The sequence below is a fragment of the Heloderma suspectum genome, chromosome 1 (assembly GCF_057233095.1).
Source record: "Heloderma suspectum isolate Gila_16-S chromosome 1, 16-S_ref, whole genome shotgun sequence".
In the NCBI taxonomy this organism is placed as follows: domain Eukaryota; kingdom Metazoa; phylum Chordata; class Lepidosauria; order Squamata; family Helodermatidae; genus Heloderma; species Heloderma suspectum.
Genome location: NC_139458.1, coordinates 80,845,695 through 80,864,401, shown reverse-complemented (window position 1 = coordinate 80,864,401; position 18,707 = coordinate 80,845,695). Strand labels below are relative to the sequence as shown.

The following is an 18,707-nucleotide window of genomic DNA, read 5'->3' as shown; positions in this document are numbered from 1 at the left end:
GTGCTCTTGGATCCAGAACTGTCTCTTGAGGCACAGGTGAACTCAGTGGCACGGAGCACTTTTTATCAGCTTAGGCTGGTATACCAACTACGCCCTTATCTGGACAGAGATAGCCTAGCTACAGTTATCCATGCTCTGATAACTTCTCGTCTGGATTACTGCAATGCGTTATACGTGGGGCTGCCTTTGAAAATGGTCCGGAAACTTCAGCTGGTCCAAAATAGGGCAGCAAGATTGTTAACAGGGACTGGCCTGCGAGCTCATATTACGCCAGTACTTTTCCAGCTGCACTGGCTGCCAGTCCATTTCCGGGCCCGATTCAAAGTGCTGGTGTTAACATTCAAAGCCCTTAACGGCTTGGGGCCAGGTTACCTGAAGGATCGCCTCCTCCCATATGTGCCTGCCCGGACCTTAAGATCATCAGCAGCAGCCCTTCTCCGTGAGCCCCTGCCAAAGGAAGTGAGGCGGGTGGCTACTAGGAGGAGGGCTTTTTCTGCTGTGGCACCCCGGCTCTGGAATGAGCTCCCTAGTGAGGTTCGCCTGGCGCCTACATTGTACTCCTTTCGGTGTCAGGTGAAGACCTTTTTATTTTCCCAGGCATTTTAGCTTTCTAAATTTTTATCTTTGCTGTTTTAAATCTGTATTTTAAACTCCTGCACTGCTGCTAGGTTTTATTGTGGTTGTATTGTTATATTGTGGTTTTAATGTTCTATATATTTTAAATTGTTTTATTGTGTGTTGTTTGGTTTTAGTTTTTGTGAACCGCCCAGAGAGCTTCGGCTATTGGGCGGTATAGAAATGAAATAAATAAATAAATTTTCTTTTTGTCGAATTGCGGGCACACAGCCTTGTCAAGTTAATCTGAAGACATTGATCTATAGGCTGATACGACTTTATTGATTCCAGTATAAATAGTTTACAGAAAGTATAAATATACTGCTGACATCACAATTACGAACAGATCACTGCTTCTGCTTGTGTAACTTCACAATATTATGGCAAAGGAATAAAAACACAAGCTATCTTTCCCCAGGATTCCCCCATTGCACTGCACCCCACCCCTTTGCAGTCCATGAAGCAACTGAATGTTCTGTGAGGCCAGATTAGATGGCATGGATCTCAGGCTAAGGGAATTCAATACTTTGGGGAGAGTCCCAAGTATACACCTGGACATCAAAAGCAGACAAAACAAGAGACATTGCTGAAGGACAGGTCCAAAGGAGACCTGAATCTGATACTCTTAGGTGAGCTCAAAGGACCCTATTTTATATTATAGAGACTGTATTAATTTTCCAAAGCACAGGCAGGGAACTACTGTTAGGCACCCAATATACGTCATGAGAAAGAGTCTAAATCACACTGTCAAGGGGAAGCAACTTACAGCAATATCAAGAAAAGGGTTGCTGCCTCTCCATAGCTATAAGAAAACAGTGCTGTGTCAAACCAAGAAAACAGCATCACATTGTCATGATAATTTTGTTTCTCTTGTGAGGAATGAATAAAACCAAGGTATGGGGTGTGAGTGTCAGAATTGGCCCTGGTGGAAGCTAACCAGAAGCAGCAGAACACGAGAATGAGAGGACTGGGGTCGTGAGAGGCCACACTGAGCAACTCCCTTGAAGGAGCAGAGGTGACATATCGGTTGTGGTTAACTGCTCTTGAGGAAGGAGATGCCAGAGAACTCTTGGCAGGCATCTACAACTCAGATGTGTGGAACATCAGGTAGCAGAGATCTAGGCCCACATGTTGAATCCATTCTGCAGGAGATCCTCTGCCTATACACAGTGGGTTCCCCCTGTCCATATCGTGTACCAGAAATGCTCCAGTGGCCTGCTTTTTGGACACATCAAATGAGCTTTCTTAAATCATGGATTCAGCAGATCACACAAATCCAGGTTTAACTGATGAGCGCCGGCAATTGGGGCAACCACGTGTCCCACTGGTCTGGAGGCACCTGCAGTGGAAAAGACAGTACAGCACACTTTAATCAGGAATCCAAGAAAGGCTCATATTTAAATTGCTAGTCCTTATGGAGGGAGAAGATGTGATAAATACTTCTGCTGTGACTGCCTGTCTGTACTGATAGGTGAGTAATTATTAAGGAGATTTATATCCTGGGTTTCTGTTCCTAATTAGAAACAATGCAGAGAACAGTATAATTAAAAACACCACATGATTAAAACGATCAACAAAACATAATAATAAATACACTTTGAAACTTAAATTGAATTCACCAGTTGGAATTTATTTAACTCTCCCCCCACAAATTGCAGTTCCATCTGTGCAACTGTCTGATCACTTCAAGAAGGAAAACTGCAGTGTGAATATTATTTCACCTGCTGCGACTGTGTTTTAGCATTTGGGGCATGTTTTAATGATGTATAACTATTGCTGCTACAATTTGAGCTCTTAAGCTTTATTAAGCTTCCCAGATATTTAAAAAAGTGATTAGGTAGGGTGAAAGGGTTCCATCCAACATTGCACGAACAGGTTTCCACTCCTGCAATGGGACTTCCCACCTCCTTCTCCTCCCTCTGGCCACCTGCCCAAGTCTGCAAATCCAGAGCAGATTTGGGGTGTGGGGCTGCAGGGGGAGGGGGAATCCATTTCTCCAGCAGTGTCTATTCCACTGGTGCACAGACAGATGGATACAACCCCAATTTTTCCAAGGCTGCAATAGGAGGAGAAGCTGTAGCTCAGGGGTAGAGCCCCTGCTTTGCAGGCAGAAGGTCCCAGGTTCAGTCCCCAGCATCTCCAAGTAGGTCTAGCAAACAATCCTGCTTGAAGTTCACTGCCAGTGTATGGCAAAAATACTGTACTAGATTGACCAATGGTCTGAAGTCAGTATAAGGCAGCTTCCTAGGTTCCTATAATCCTATACACAATTACCTGGGAGCAAGGGCTCACTGAACTCAAGCGGATTTATATCTGAGTAGACATGCATAAGACTGATCTGATAGATGAATTTTTACAGTACAATGTGCAGTTTAGCCCTAAAATAATCTTTTCAGTTTTAGGGGAAGAAGTGGTTTGGTTTTTGATAGTCTGAATTGTGTTTTTTGGGGAGAAATTGCATGCAGTCAAGATCAAGTGGTTTCTCCAGATGTTTTAAAAGTTTTGATGTATTTGTTTTAGTTTTGGTTTTGGGCACTGAATGAAGGGATGTTCCTCTAAAAAATGCATGGTTTTAAGATCTCATACCATGTGGTATGGCTTCATTTGTGATTGACAGTGGTTCTTGTTCAGAAGTTATACTCATGCCTTCTTACATGAAAAATATTTTCCCTATCCATGTGTCCATCCATCTTCAACCAGCAAGCTAAACAAAAAACACATACATTCAGTAAAAAAAAAAAAAGGTAAAATATTAAAATGCTTGAGCAAAAAGAATTATTTTAATTTGGTGCTGAAAAGGAGAGAAAGTTGGCACTAATCATTTCTCCACAGCTCTCTGTGGGGAGAGTAGCACTCTCCAGATATTCAGAAGTGCTATACAAGTCTTGTCATAGCGAGGTGAGAAGAACTGAAAAATTGCAGTCACACAAACGTCAAAAGTCAGCAGTTCCCATTGGTACATTAGTTGTTTATGTGGCACTGGAGGTGAATAGCCTAGGACCACCCAATGCTGCAACTTTGCTGAAACAAAGCAAGCATTCTGTCCCTGGATGGAGAACTCTGGGAGCCTTATGTAAAAAATAAGTAAAAATAAATATTTATAGAAAGAGTATGTGGAACTGCATCAGTTGCCTTCATGGGACAAATGCTACATGACCTACAAACCACGGTTTGGTACCCAGGACTAAAATCAATGTTAAAAATTCTGCTGACTTTAATGGAGTAGTATTGTACTCACTTTTTGTCAAATTGTACACCTATACTTATATAAATTTAAGGCAAATAATGCTAACTGTCTGAAAATTAAGTATGCCTCAAATAGGTGAGATTCATTTTGAAATTGGCTTTTAGGACTAATCAAGTTGTACATGACTATTTAATACTACAGGGTCAAATTTTTCAGTCTCTTGCCGAGTGGTATGTCTGTATTTTTTAATTTTGTCTCACTTTTTGTCAAGGAAACCAAAGCAGTTATAATTTCAAAATGTAAACATGAGAACAAACTCTGTAGGTTGGATCCAGAGATGCAACACAATTCTATGCAAGTCTATTCAGATGTCCATCCTACTGAGTTCAATGGGGTTTATTTCCATGTAAATGTGTATAGGATTGCAGCTCAAAGGTACAATCCTATGCAAATTTAGACAGAAAAAAGCCATGGTTGGCTGGGGACTGTTGGGAGTTGTAGGACTTTTTTCTGTCTAAGCATAGGATTGCATCCTAAGTTATTCAAATTTAGTTCCCACTGATTTCAGTGAGACTTGAGAATAACTTGTCTCACTGATTTCAATGGGACCTAAGCTATGAACATGGGAAACTGCTTCATACCGTGTCAGACCACTGGTCCATCTAGCCCAGTATTGTCAACACAGACTGGCAGTGGCTCTCCAGGGATTCAGGCAAGAGCTTTTCCAGCCCTACCAGGAGATGCCAGGGACAGAAAGTGGGACCTTCTGCATACAAAGCATTCATTCTGCCACTGAGCTATGGCCCCTCCTTAATGAACTTCATCTGGATCTAAACCAGTCTCTTACATGGAATTTTCTTACCACATCCAAAAATTAGCAGATTGAGGGAGGTGCCAGGTATCAGTGGGATCTTCTACAAGGGGATTAATGTTTACTTATTTTTCAATGTGATAACCCTGCATATTAAACCCTAAAAGAAATCCTGATGCATCATTTTGTCAGACCCATCCCTTTGGCTACAGTCAGACCCATCCCTTTGGCTCCTTACTTTAAGTGGAAGACATGTGAGCAGGGCAATGCCTGGAGCTGGTGGTTCTTGTTGCCAATAGATTCGCCACACATGCCACAGTAAAGCTCCATTTCTTCAACACATTCGTGAAACTTCACCACATGGTTGCGAAGTTCCTGCTGCTGCCCCTTTGTGCGATAGATCCCTTCACACAGGCAGTGAATCTTCAGCAGACCAAGCTGTATGGAAAGGGAAGAGGGAGAAAAAATGTCACAGGAAAATAAATGACACAGGACTTCCCAGATCCAGCCATCTGAATTTGTGATCACCAAGAATATTCTCTTTTCTAAGCCTTTTGACACTTTTCATCCTTGTTTTGTCTCCTTCTGCTTCTCCCTGCTACCTCTATTTAAGCAAAAACTTAACGACTGTCAGCCATGTTAGTCTCCTGTCACCGGATTTCTCCCAGCTTTTTAAGAAGTCCTATTATAGCTGAAGAGTGTGTAGCTCTCATGACCAGGCACATCATGCTGCATGGTATGGTCCAAGACCGTCACCTTGTGAAGTGAAAATCGTGGTAAAAATTCCTCTCCTCTCAGGCTCAGTATTTACAATTGCCATTTGTCCTAAACTGGAGAAAGCCATGTTGGCTTCTCAATGTAGCAACTACTAGGATAACCCCATTTTCCTGAAAGTTGAAAAAAAACAGGGCAATAGCTCTTTCCTTCTCTTTCTGTTCATCAAGATAGCTCCCTCCTCCCTAAGGTTGTATCTATACTATCAACGTGTACTGGGTTTATACCACTTTAATTGTCTATGGCCAGAGTGGGGAACCATATTTGATCCAGGGGTCAGATTTCCCCAAGAGGACCCCCACCCCCACTGATTTCCCCATGGGCCAGATGACCTCAGGGGGTGGGTTCCTGCTGGTGATTTTAGGGATGGGCCTCCAATCGCTGACATCATTGGGTCCCTGGTCAAAGCACCAGCTGGAACTCTTCCAGCCAGCCTTTTGGCCAGGGAGCCGGCTTCACTCAGACTTTGGCTTCCCCACACAGGCAAAGCGCAGCTGGCCGGTGAGTGAAGCGTTATCCAGGGAATTTACTTTGGTGGGGTGCTGCGGATTCTTTTAGAGATTTCTAGTCTTGCCTCCTCATGGAGCTATTGTTGCTAGGGCTCCCTGGTGAAAGGACTTGAGTGTTGAACCAGCATAAATCTATTAATGAATATATATATAGATCCTTGTCAAGATTTGCTTTCTTAGCAAAGCATTTGCTGAACTACCATGACCAATCTTTATCTGCTTTCCGACATTACACAACTCTGCCTTATGCTCCAGAAAACATGATTTAAAGACTTGGCTAGTTGCTGAACTAGTATACTTATTTCTTCTGGGACTTCAGCTCACAACTCAGTGGTGCCTTTTCTTTGGCCATCTATTGGCCCCCTTTTCCTAAGCTACTGTGCTCCATCCTACAGAATATTGGGATGCTGTAGCAGTCCTCAACAATTTCCTCATCTGGTGCACATTGCTTCCACCTGCTAATGCCCAAATTAAACCTTCGGGAACAATTCAAATCCCAGACTTCTGTACTGTTGCACCCTACAAGCCCTAATCAAGGATCAGACTAGTGGAGAAAAACTTTAGACTGCTAATACGAGCAAGAGCTAAGGCCTCGGGAGCCTTAGCTCTTTCCTTCGCCTTCCTACAGAACCTGTTAGGCCCCCCACCATTGGGAAGAGCCAGGAGCTGCAGACTGCAGACTCTCTAGCTGCTCAGGTGAGCCTTCATAAGCCACCACGACATTTTAAAAGAATCTTACGTTAATTTTTTTACTTCTTAGCTGCCTTAGAGGCCTGTTGTCAGATGGAAAGATAGGATACAAGCACTTGTAATGAATAGAAGAGAGGCTCCATAACTGGTACAGAAAGGAAATGGGTGATGAGGACCAAGTGGTGGAACCCATGTGCCCTGGGCTGCCACCATCAGAACTGCGTGCTCTGCCCGGTGCTCCAGGATGCTGTGCTGGCCACGCTCCGAGTGGCTGACACAGCTCTCTGGAGCACCCCTCCCCTGGTGCCTTGCTTTATGGACCCCTCAGAGCACAGAATCGGGTGAGGAGTCTCTCTGGGAAGCCCTAATGGCCAGTCAGAAGAAAGAGTGACCACTGCGGCTCTCCAGAGAGCCCAGCCGAAATGCCTTGCTGTGAAGGGTCCTTCCTCAGAGCAAGGCAGACAGGAAAGTGGCCTTAGAGATTGCCTGTGCTGCCACAACACAGGCAGTCTCTAGGGCCACGTCTCTGCCAATGCCTCACTCTGAGGAAGGACCCCTCACAGAGAGGTATTGAGGGAAAGGGCTGCAGCACACCACCGCTGCCACTGGGGCAAGGGGAGAGAGGGGTTGGTAGCCCAAGCAGCAGGATGTCTTGTGCCAGCCCACGAGAAGACTTACCTTGTTGCCTAGTCCCTCCGCCAACTCATGAGCCTTCTCAATGCTTTCTAGTGCCTGTGGAAAATGAAGCAAATTCCATAGCCTAGCACTGCATATTACTGAGAAAGATATATAAAGACCAATGCTTTCGTCTTGCACGTCAACGCATGCATCAGGTGAAAAGGCCATTGTTGTAGCCCGAAATTCTTATCCTTCTACAGATTTGTGTGTGTGCTCATGGTGGATAGTAGGGCTATGCACAGAGAAAATCTTCACCGCCTTTTTGGCTTGGATAAGGTGCCACTTCAGCTTGGAGTCTGACATTGTGCTTTGGCTTGGATCTGAAGTGCAGCCGTGCCTTGGTTTATTTTCTGAAACCTCCAATGTCTTCTTCATTAACTATCAGAGGAAAAATCAACAAATGCTTCTATTTTGGGGGGCTAATCTGGGTATTTGCAGGAACAGTAAGCCCTTTTGAGAGGGTAAATCCTTACAAATTCAAACAAATAGGTCCAGGGTATTTTGTGGTAGGTTAAAATCAGAGGGATTTTTTTTTCTTTTTTAAAAAGGCAAAATACCCTTTCCTTGTTGTTTTATGGACAATTTGCATGAACATGATGTACAAGGTAGAGATGCCTCTAGGTAAATTCTCTGCAATATTTCAGAAGGAGAGGTGCAAGGGTTAGGGCGTTATGAATAGAAAACACTATTTGAGGCTTTTGAAAAATTACTATTTTGTTTTCTGCTCAATCTGAAACAAAGTTATAGTCTTTCTAAGTCTCTCCCAAAAGCACACTGATTGGAAATAAAAGGAGAGCCAGACAAAAAAGTCATTCCGTGACTGAAAACAAGAGCTATCACTCACAGAAGTACCCCTCTCCCCACCTGGTGTTTTCCATTTATGGACAGCTTGGGGAGGTACAAAAATGTATCAAATTGGGCAGGAAAAATAAATAAAGACACCCTTCCAATGTTTTGAAGCCTCTGGACCAGCCTGCTTCACCTCAGTCTGCTTAAGATCTGAGTTGTGTCAGGTCCAAAACAGTCTGAATATCTTTGAAGCAAGCTGCTTCACCTCAGATTCAGGCCTCGCCCAAAGCGAATGCAAAGCCCGTCAATAGCTCAATGAAAAGGTTAACTCAGTGTGTGGCAGCAGTGAAAAAATCTAATTCCATACTTGGGATTGTTAGGAATGGAACAGAGAAAACGTATTGTAATCTATGGTGTGACCACATTTGGAATGCTGCGAGCAGTTCTGTTTGGCTCACCTGAAAATCAGTATCAGAGTTGGAAAAGGTGCAGAAAAAGGCAAAAAGATCAAAGGGCAGGAGCACCTTCCCTATGGGAAAAGTACAGCCTGAGTCATGCTTTTGGTGAATGGAACTGAACAGGAAGGTACTGGTTCTGCCTTTTCATCCTGCCCCTTTTCAGGCACACTAAACCTGAAATAAACCTGTTGTGCATTTTATTGGAACAGGTCATCTTAATGTCTACTGATATCTCCTGATTAGCCCTATGTTGTTTGTCATTTTCCCCTGCCCCATGACAGTAACTAAGTATCTTTGTTCATTTCTGTAAAATGAACACAGAACTGTAGAAATAAAGCAGTATCATGACGATTTGTGTCAAATGTATTTAGACAAATAAAATGGCATGACATCTTCAGGAAACGAACGGATCACTTGATGAGGAAATGTAAGGACTTTTCTTCCCCCAACTGTTCCCCTTTCATTACATCGGTGTCTCAGGGTGTTTTCCCTTTCATGCATCCTGCGCAATTAAAATCAGACCACTAGGACAGGAACACTGGGCTGGTTCAGGCTAGCCACACGTTATTAAAAGGTTCAATGTGGTAGCTGCAACAGCCATGTTATTAGGATTTCCAGGGCAGAATTGAAATGGAAGAGACTGGAAGGGAATCCAGTGTCATTGAGTCACCTCCTCTGCTCAGCCGATCACTGACCTTGTCCAATTCCTTCTGCATCAACCAGCACTTGGCCACACCCAGCAGCACTTGAATCTGTCCCAGTCGGTTTCCAATCTCTGTCATGATGCTCATTGAGGAATCGTAGCGGGGGAAAGCCGTCTGCGGTATAAGAGAGGCTGTCAACCAACCTCCGAGCCTTACAACCCTACCGTCTGACTGCTCTCGCCCTCCACATCCCACTTCATAGGATGAGGTCATGCTTCCTACCTGTACATCTGCACGGCTGCGGTGAATATCAGCAAAGCAGAGCAGGCACTGTGCCTGCAAAGGGCGATCTCCATGCTGAAGAGCAATCTTCATCGACTCCTAGCAAGGAACAAATGAAGTCAGGATTCAAGCTTTTCCTAAAAATCCCAGGGGCTGTTAAGCAGGGATAGGCAATGTGATGCCTGCAGGCCCCACTGCACCATCAGACACCTTTCTTAGTGCTCACCATGTGCCCAGCTCCTCCCACTTTTTATTGTTATTCTTAAGTAAGTTTCTTACTGTAGGCTGGGATAGCTTCAAAGGAAAGTGAAGGCCTCTAGCTGCTAGGGATGCTGGAGAAATCCACCACGGACTCCAATGAGGCTGGATTCCCAAGAATCCGACCTCCAGAATCTGCAGAGGACCGGCACCCCCTCACCTGGCGCATCTGCCATAGTTTGTGGGACGGCTCTCCGGTTGTCTAAAAGGTGTGATAAAAGGTGGCTGCCATTAGCCTCCTGCAGGAAAATTACTGCCATCAATTGCGTAGTTTATGGCATTTGTGGCTGTTTGCACTTCCTTCTACATAAATTGTGGCATAGAAAGCTGTCGTTTATATAGAAGGAAATGTTTTATGGCTACAAATGCTGTAAACTACACAATTTTGGCGTAATAGGCTAATGGCTACTGTCATTAGCTGGTCACACCTTTTAGACAGCTGGAGAGCCACCCCATGAACTATGACAGACACACCAGCGCTCTGGGGAAATCTGCAGTGGCCCCCTCCCGGACCGGACGTTAAGGGATTCACCCATTCCTACTAGCTGCTCCCATCTTCTTTTCCCACGAATGTCTCTGGGCCAGATGTGGGGCTCAGAGACAGTCTTAGGAAATGAAACTGGCTGGTGGCTACAGGCTGAGGCTTTCATCTGCAGCATGCCCATTTTGTGGTGGTACCCAGGATAGTTTCTCAAATTGCCAAATGTGCCCACGGGTCCCTAAAGATTTCCTACTCCTACCTTGTACATCCACCTGAAAGAAAGTTGTACTGTCCTTGCTCCTACCCTGCCCTGAAGGGAGAATCCTTCACTCCCTGAATTATCTCAACAGATCTGCTGGGAGTAAGCGGCCACAAGAGTATGTGAGATACAGGATGGATGTTGCGCTCTTTTCTCAGCAGCCTCTCTTCACACAGGAAGTTGCCTTGTACCAGGTCAGACTATTTGTCCTTTTAGCCCAGTATGGTCTACTGTGACTGGTAGTGGCTCTCCAGGGTCCCAGGCAGAGACGGGTCTTGCTCAACACCTGCTATCTGATCCTTTTAACTGGAAAATGTCAGGGACTGAACCTGGAACCGTCTCCGTGCGAAGCCAGTGTTCTACACCTGAGCAACAGCCGCCCCCACCCCTGCTGCTATGCAGAGACATAACCTCTTCTGTTTTCAGTGCCTCACTACCACCTTGTACCTCACAGCACTCCATAGCATCTGCCAAGTGCCCCAGCTTCCGATAGGCCACAGCCATGTAGAACTGGCTCATCGCACGGTACTTTAGACTCCAGCCCTTTCCATAATCGTTCACCAGTTCAGCTGCCTTGCATGGGAAGAACAGAGCTTTCTCATAGTCCTTGAAAAGATGGGACACCAAGACAGTGAGGCTACTTGCCGAGCAGGAAAAAGCTTGTCAAGGTAAACATGAGAGCACCTATAGCTTGTTTTGCAAGCAGTTTGAAACCTGGGCTCTTTTAGTGGAAGCTCCTAAATCTGCCCTGGTCATATGGTGCTGCGAATATCATGACAAGGAGACCAACCTGACTCCATACATCAGCCGCATGAGCAGAAGCTGCAGGGAACTTGTGTCATCTTTCCCTGCTAGAAAGAATGCTCAGCTCCAGCTGACAGTTGCCCTGGGACTGCATCCCCTGGTCACATCCATTGACCAAAGGACCAAGGGCCAGTGGGAGGCTGCAGTCCATGTCTCCCAAGTAGACCATAACAGCAAGGATGAGGCCATCCTGGCCCCATACATTGGCCAGAGAAGGAGAAGCTACAGGTAGCTTGTTTCACTCCTTCATGACAGAAAGAACACCTATAAGAACTTTGCAACCAAGAACTACTGCTGGAGCTTTCTTCCCCCCACTCCTCCTTCTTTCCAATCCCTTTGACTTTTGTATTGTATCTTTGAGCTTGCAAGCTTGAAGGCAGAGCCAGTCTCATTATTCTTTGTAAGCTACCCTGGGAGTCTTAAAATTATTATTATTATTAGCAGCTTTTTTTTGGCTGAAGAGTAGAAATGCTTGAAGTATGCAGTGGACACTTTTATCACTTCTCTCAACAGCTGTTATAAGTCCCACCATTTCCACAACAAACTAGAAGATGAAACTTGGCAGACTTGTAACTCAAGCTATAGGTAGAAATGGGGAAAATCTCTATGTCTATCCCCCACTGTACATCATCATTCTTCTAAAGACTTTCACCAGACTTTGCAGTGAGTGGATTTTAACTTCAATGGATACCAATCTGGAAAAAGAGCTTACATTTTTCCTAGACTGGATGTACAAATCCCCCAATTTAAGTGAAAATCCATTTTTTAAAGCTCCAAATGTATACCTGGGGGGGGGGGGTGCTAATCCCCCAGAAAAGGAATGTTCTTGAATTTCCCAGAAATGGGGATCATTTTCAGATATTTAAAGCATTAGGAAAAACATCTCTCCTAAACAGGGAAGCATGGGTACTATGCTTGGGATTCATTCACGCAATTGAGATATTATTCAGTTATACTTATTTGATACCCTTCCCCAGCCTGGTTCCCTCCAGCTGTATTGGACTACGACTCCTATAATCTTCCAGCTGGTATAGGTGGCTGGGGATTATGGGAGCTGTAGTCCAACACAGCTGGAGGAACCAGATTGAAAAGGCTGTCCTTGCTTCATTGATGGGTCCTGCACTCATTTGTTCAGAATCTCTAGGTGACAGTTGATTACAGACACTAATCACAGTGTATGACCAAGCTATCGTGTTACAACTTAGTTATAATACAGTGAAAATGATTAGGCACATTCATAGAAATATCAGAATATTTTGTTTTCTTCTTTGGTTTATGTTGGGAGATCCATTACAAATATAACTGATGTGTAATGCGATTCCCGATGCCTCTCCAGGCATTGAGAAAACTGTCCCAATGTACACTGTCTGAAGATAAAAAGACATTAACAAAAAGGGTTAGCAAGCAGTCGTTTTCAATACTTGACACACCCAGATTCAGTTCTTCCCATTGTAGATGGCTCATGGAAGTCTCAGATTTATTTTGCTACAGAGAGATACCCATGTATGAGAGTGGCAATATAGCAGCCATGTCAGAGTTAAATCAGAGGGCCTTTCTTTTAGGAATGCTATTTCAGCAGTCCCAGCCTTGCTAAATAGACAGTGGTGTCCAGATTCTGCTAGCCCTATTTGTTGGCAAGGATTGCTGGGATCTGTTTAGTCTACATGGTTGGCTTCTCACACACTGTGGAGGTGTCCTGAAGGAAAAAATGGTATCTGCCTTTCCGTGGGACACTTCTCTCACCTCAGAGAGTGCACTAAGAAGCCAAGCCATTGTTTGGACAGGGCTTCAGACATCCAGGTGTCTCCAGTTTTTCTTGCGCCCCTCATCTTTTCTTACCTTTGACTGGCACACTCTTCCCATCACCACTTGAGCAGCACTCACCTTGAGGTGGGTGTAGAAATTTCCTAAGCTGCAACAGACACGACATTCAAGCATCTTGTCATCATTGTTGTGCGCATAGCGCAGGGCTTTCTCAAAACACTCCAGAGCTTTCTGGAAGATACTGAGGCCAAGGTAGGCATTGCCCATGCTGAGGCTGACCTGGCCATTCAGTTGCAGGCTCACTGTGGTACCTTGCATGTTCAGACAGGTCTTACAATAGGAGATGGTTTTTTGGAATTCACAGAGCTTCTCATTGCTCCGTGCCAGATTCAGGTAGCTCTCTGTAAGGTAGTCAGGGTCCTCCAGCTCCCGGGCTGTGTCAATCTGCACAACTGCAAACTTTCGGCAAGAGAACAGAACATTTAAGAAGCATCGAGTCTGTTGCTGGAAATCTACTATGATGCATTCAGGGAACTAACTATAAGGGCAATGTATTACAAAACTTAAGAGTTAGTACAGAGGTATCCTACATCAGAGCTGGGCAGACTGCAGGCTTGCGGGATCTACTTCATTTTTTACTAGAACCCTGAGGAGTCAGGTGCAAAATAGTGACTAAGAATTAAGGAACAGGATGCCCCTTATGTACTCATCGACAGGAAATTGTGATCAGTACCAGAATGAAGCTCACATGTTTTGTCACACACAAAAAACCTTTTCCTGCTTCCCCTCAAGCATCCTAACTTCAGAGAAAAAAGCTTTTTAGTTGTTACTGTTAGACAATTCGGAGCCAGACATCTTTGCTGATCGACTGCAAATCACCCAAAGATCTACCAGTAAATCCCCATCTACCTTCTGCCCACCCATACATGTCCTACACCCAGTGTGTGTCTGGGGAAAGCCCAGAGGTTGTGTTTTAAGCAGATATGGGTAAACTGAAGACCTTCTTGACTGAGGCAGATAGCTTTCTCTAATGTAGGTGGAAGGAGCTACTGAAATGGCCAAAGAATGAGACAAAAAATGGGACAACCTCTATACACAGCTTAAGTAATCCCCACTCCTTAGCCATATTACTGTGCACTCCAAATATTCCATTCAGATGGCTGCAGGTTATGTTCATGTTCCTCCAACCCAAGGGTTGCTCTTGAAGTTTCTGCTTGAGGGAACTCCAGGGAAGACCACCAAATGTAAGTTGTCAATGTTGTAACGGTGACCATACAACTCGCTGGTCTCTTCCAGGACAATATGACTGCAGATTCCCTACCCGTATCCTTTTTTTTCATATTTCTGCTCCTAAGGAAAAAATTAAGCAACCCTTTCCACTAGGGTGACAGCAGTATTAGTGTTGAGTGAAATGCCCCTTAAGTTATTCATTTTGGATCATTATCCACTGCATCATAGAACTTTACGTAATTTCATTAAATAGCTGTGCCCCCCGCCCCCCAAATACTACCATAGCCAAGTGTAGATCTCTGGCTTACCCCTCCCAATCTGCGGCTTTCTGCCTTGCAGCTGCCCCAAAGTAATTTGGACGGCCACTTTGGTGGTGGTGGTGGGTGTTTTCCAATTTACTTTTTCGTTATTTAATTTTTACTTGAGTGACATTAGAGATGATAATGGGCAAATGGCCCAAGATACTGGTATAAGCTGTGTGGGTGGGAATGATAGATGTTAAGGGAGGAGAGGGCTTCCCTGTATGACAAACAAGCAAGTGGGAAAGGGTGGATTTTGCTGCTTTGAGCTTTTAGCAGACAAAACACCCAAATACAACTTACTTCTGTGAAATAAACTAGATCCCTCTCTGCTTTAACTTCTTACTGCGGGCTTCTTTACTTCCATGTTGGAAATTGTGTCTTATGTAAAGCAACCCTGGTAACTTCATTTCATCAACAGATATTTGTTTCCCTTCTGCACATCATTATTAAGACAAGGATTTATTGCAGCTAGGTTGCTGATCCCTGGGATCTCATGCTAGACACACCTCCTTTCAACTCTCATTGCTTGTCATCGGGATCTTTTGCCTAGGGTCTCTCCTTAGTTTTAAACAGGTGCAACAACATCCTTTTCAAACCAGTTGAAGTCAGCTTCTAATCTGGATTCAAGTCAAATAATTAAATGCTGTCTTAACTAGAGATGTAGAGTGCTTTGAATGCTTAGGAGAAGTGCTATATGATTACTAGTATTACAGGAAAACCTGGTGATGTACCATTCGGGAATCTGTACCTTACTGGCATCACAGTATAAACACTGGTAAATAACAATAATGAAGGAAGGAGTGCATGGCTATTGTTACTCATACAATTGATGTTTCACTGAAACCAAGGATAGCCACAGGATGTCACCTGAATCATACTAAATCCCTCTACACACAAATAATGCACTGCAAAACTGAACTATCTGCAGGGTAACATGCTATGTCTAGCTCATAACATTCTCAAGAATCACTACTGCAGCTGAGCAATCTTAAGAATTTCCAGGGACTAGAAACCGCGAGTGGAAATTCAGGATGGCAATTTACGAACCTACACAATTGGCAGTACGTCACACTAGCCATATAGCGAAATCCAAACTCACACTATATTTGCAATTGGGCTGTTGGAACTGCTGTCCGAATCCCCATATGTCCACCCCTTTCCTGCTCTGTAGTGTAGTGTAGTGTAGTGTCAAAGAGCATGCATTCAAATCAGATGGCTTTACCTTCAGCATATCTTTGTACCTGCCCATCTCTGAGTGAGCAGTGATGAGACATCCCAGAACTCGAAACCTGCCAGCAGCGTCTGTGCTCTTTTCCAAAACCCTCAACCAGACTTGAAGGGCCTTTTCTGTCTGGTTGGACTGGTAAAGTTGAAGTCCTTTTTCTATCTGCTGCTTTGTCTGGTCCTGACCCATCTCCTTTGTGCTTGAGAGCTTCATATACCAACCTATCAGGACAGCAAACACGTAGGGAGTGGCTGGATGAAAATAAATCGCAACGAAGTCGGAACTAAAAGAGGAGGCTGGATTTCATAGTTCAGAAGTTCAGGGCCCCAGTAGCCCCAAGACGATTCAAGCTGAAGGAATGTCAGTAGGAGGTGGCAAGTACGGCCACCAAGGTGTTAGGGCAACCATCCTAACATTCTAGGCCAGCATCTAGTGGACTGCCGTCGTACCAGAGTGTTCTACAACAACCCAAATCCATGAACAAAGAAGTGGAATACAAAAAGAAGTACAGCAATTGAAAGAAAGAAAAACCCTAAGTGGTTGGAGTGAAATTCAATCGGAATGGCCCCTCCCCTCCATTGGTGACAGCTGTGCCTGCCACTCCTGGTCACATGACTTCACAGGAATGTCAGTCTTGATTACTCCCAAGGTCAGAAAGCAAGCCAGAGCCAGCCATTGTCCTTCCCTGTATGCTGCTTTTATAAATATACCAGAGAAGGCATAATCTGTTGCCGCAATACAATGCAAATAAAACCTTTCTTTGTTCAGTAAACCTACAGTTCCTGGCAAATGTGGTTCAGTGGAAGTGTAAAGTGATGCATGTTCTCCCCCCCCCCCCCCCCGCTTTCACGTATACACTAATTGGATCACGATCAGGAAAGGATCTTGGGAGTTGAGGTGGATAGTTCAATGAATGCATCAACTCAGTGTGTATCAGCTGTGGCGACAGCAAACTCCAGACAAGGAATCACTAGGAAAGGGGTAGAAAAATATAAACAAAAAGCCCGATATTGTAATACCTTTATGCAAACACATTTGGAATATTAGGTACAATTCTGTTCACCCCATCTCAAAAAGGATGTTGTAGAGCTGGAAAGGGGCAAACAAAATTTATTTATTGCATTTGCAATATTATTTATTGCAACTGATCAAAAGATTGGAGTATCTTCCCTACATGGAAAGGCTAACACATCTGGGGCTTTTAGTTATGAGAGACAACTTAAGGGGAGACCATGAGAAAGGTTAATAAAATTATGAATGGTGTGGAGAACGATAGAGGAAAGCCGGCAGTCTCTTGGTGACAATGGGTTGGGAGCAGCAGGAACAGCTGGTGAATTGCTGCTTCTCATTTTACATTGCTCTGGCACAACGCATTTCCACATTTCTTCTCACTATCCCAAGCCATCCCCTAATACGATGCAAAACCCAAATAAACCCCCCCCCGGTCACCTCTGTATCCAGAATTGTAAACATGAATATTTGATAATACAACTGACTTTTTAACCTAAATCTCACTAAGCTGACAGGAAGACCCCCTCCTCAAAGTACTGCTGTTCCTGAGGGAAAACGGGGTGTCATCTGGAGAGACCCCTCCCAATCTATCTTTAAATCTGGTGAAGCCAGGCAGAGTACTAGAAACTCTTTGTTGGCTGATAAGATCCAGCATATGAGGAATGGAATGGGGAACAAGCCATTAGAAGAGCAATGAATTAGGAAACCTGCCAGAAATAGAGATGTGTGGTACCACCCTAATTGTGGTTACTCCTATTTTTGTTAGCACAATTCTGCCATTTTTATACTCTTCAGTTATTGACTAGCAATCTGCTGGAATGAGCTTCTCATGTGTAGGGGAGCAAAGTTCTAGTAGCCTGTTCACAAGGGGCAACAATAGTATAAGGTCTACAGCCTGGGAGAAAGAAAGATGTTCTCCATCCCCCACAGCAGAACAGCATCAATTCAAGTGACAGAACTGCAGAGGTCAGCTTTTTCTATAGGTGGTGCTATGAGCATACAAAGCCTCTTACCACAGTGTGTATAAAACTGTGAACATCTAGCTGCAACAGCTCTGTGGCCATTTCATTGCTATTTAAGTTTTCCTTGGGAACTAGAAGGGAAAAAGAGAAAAGAGGATTACACAAAGCAACAAAGAAAGATGGGGGAAACACGAAGACAGAGAGGAAGGGAATTAAAGAAAAAAGGGGAAACATGCCAAATTATTACCAACTGATTCATGCTAAAGGAGGAATTAGCAAGTCAAAAGGTGCTCCCAAGAGAATGTGGACAGGGGGACATTTTTCTCCCTCTCTCAAAATACTAGAACCCGCAGTCATCCCATGAAGCTGACTGGTGGGAGATTCAGGACAGATAAAAGGAAATACTTCTTCACACGGCACATAGTTAAACTATGGAATTCGCTACCACAGGATGTAGTGAGGGCCACCAATTTGTACGGCTTTAAAAGGTTAGACGAATTTCTGGAGAAAAAGGCTATCAATGGCTACTAGTCTTGAGGGCTATGTGATACCCCCAGTACCAGAGGCAGTGAGCCTATGTACACCAGTTGCTGGGGAACATGGGTGAGAAGGTGCTGTTGCACTCATGCCCTGCTTGTGGATTCCTGGCTGACAACTGGTTGGCCACTGGGTGAACAGAATGATGGACTAGAAGGACCCTTGGTCTGATCCAGCATGGCTCTTCTTATGTTCTTATAGGGGATAGAAGGAATTGAGCAGTGAAAGGAAGAAAGCTATAATGAGCACTGCTGTGGATGCCAATATTTTTTTATATAGCACCTTCAAATTTACAAAATAGGCTTTCCATTTTTATAGTGACCCCAGAGGATCACCAGGGATTGTGACCCCAAACCTGTACGGTAGATCACTATTATTTTGGGTTATATATGGGAGGACTGAAGCTGTGAGAAGCACACAGACGGTATCAAAAATAT

At 44.3% G+C, this 18,707-nt stretch overlaps 2 protein-coding genes across 2 annotated transcripts in view; both read right to left on the bottom strand.

Annotated features, from left to right (window-relative positions):
* Positions 1 to 835: 835 nt before the first annotated feature.
* RAPSN (receptor associated protein of the synapse) lies at positions 836 to 17,865 on the bottom strand. The gene is made up of 9 exons (XM_084849290.1): positions 17,785 to 17,865; positions 15,758 to 15,981; positions 13,124 to 13,462; positions 10,883 to 11,041; positions 9,438 to 9,536; positions 9,207 to 9,329; positions 7,265 to 7,318; positions 4,852 to 5,051; positions 836 to 1,954 (listed from the first exon to the last, which is right to left on the bottom strand). The coding sequence occupies exons 2-9, from the start codon at positions 15,971 to 15,973 to the stop codon at positions 1,882 to 1,884; spliced, it is 1,263 nt and encodes a 420-aa protein (XP_084705416.1). The 5' UTR covers positions 15,974 to 15,981; positions 17,785 to 17,865; the 3' UTR covers positions 836 to 1,881.
* CELF1 (CUGBP Elav-like family member 1) overlaps positions 17,805 to 18,707 on the bottom strand; it is a 58,677-nt gene continuing 57,774 nt past the window's right edge. The window contains exon 14 of the mRNA XM_084849188.1: positions 17,805 to 17,864. The gene's annotated coding sequence lies outside the window, so the exon portion shown is untranslated. The remainder of the gene's footprint in view (positions 17,865 to 18,707) is intronic.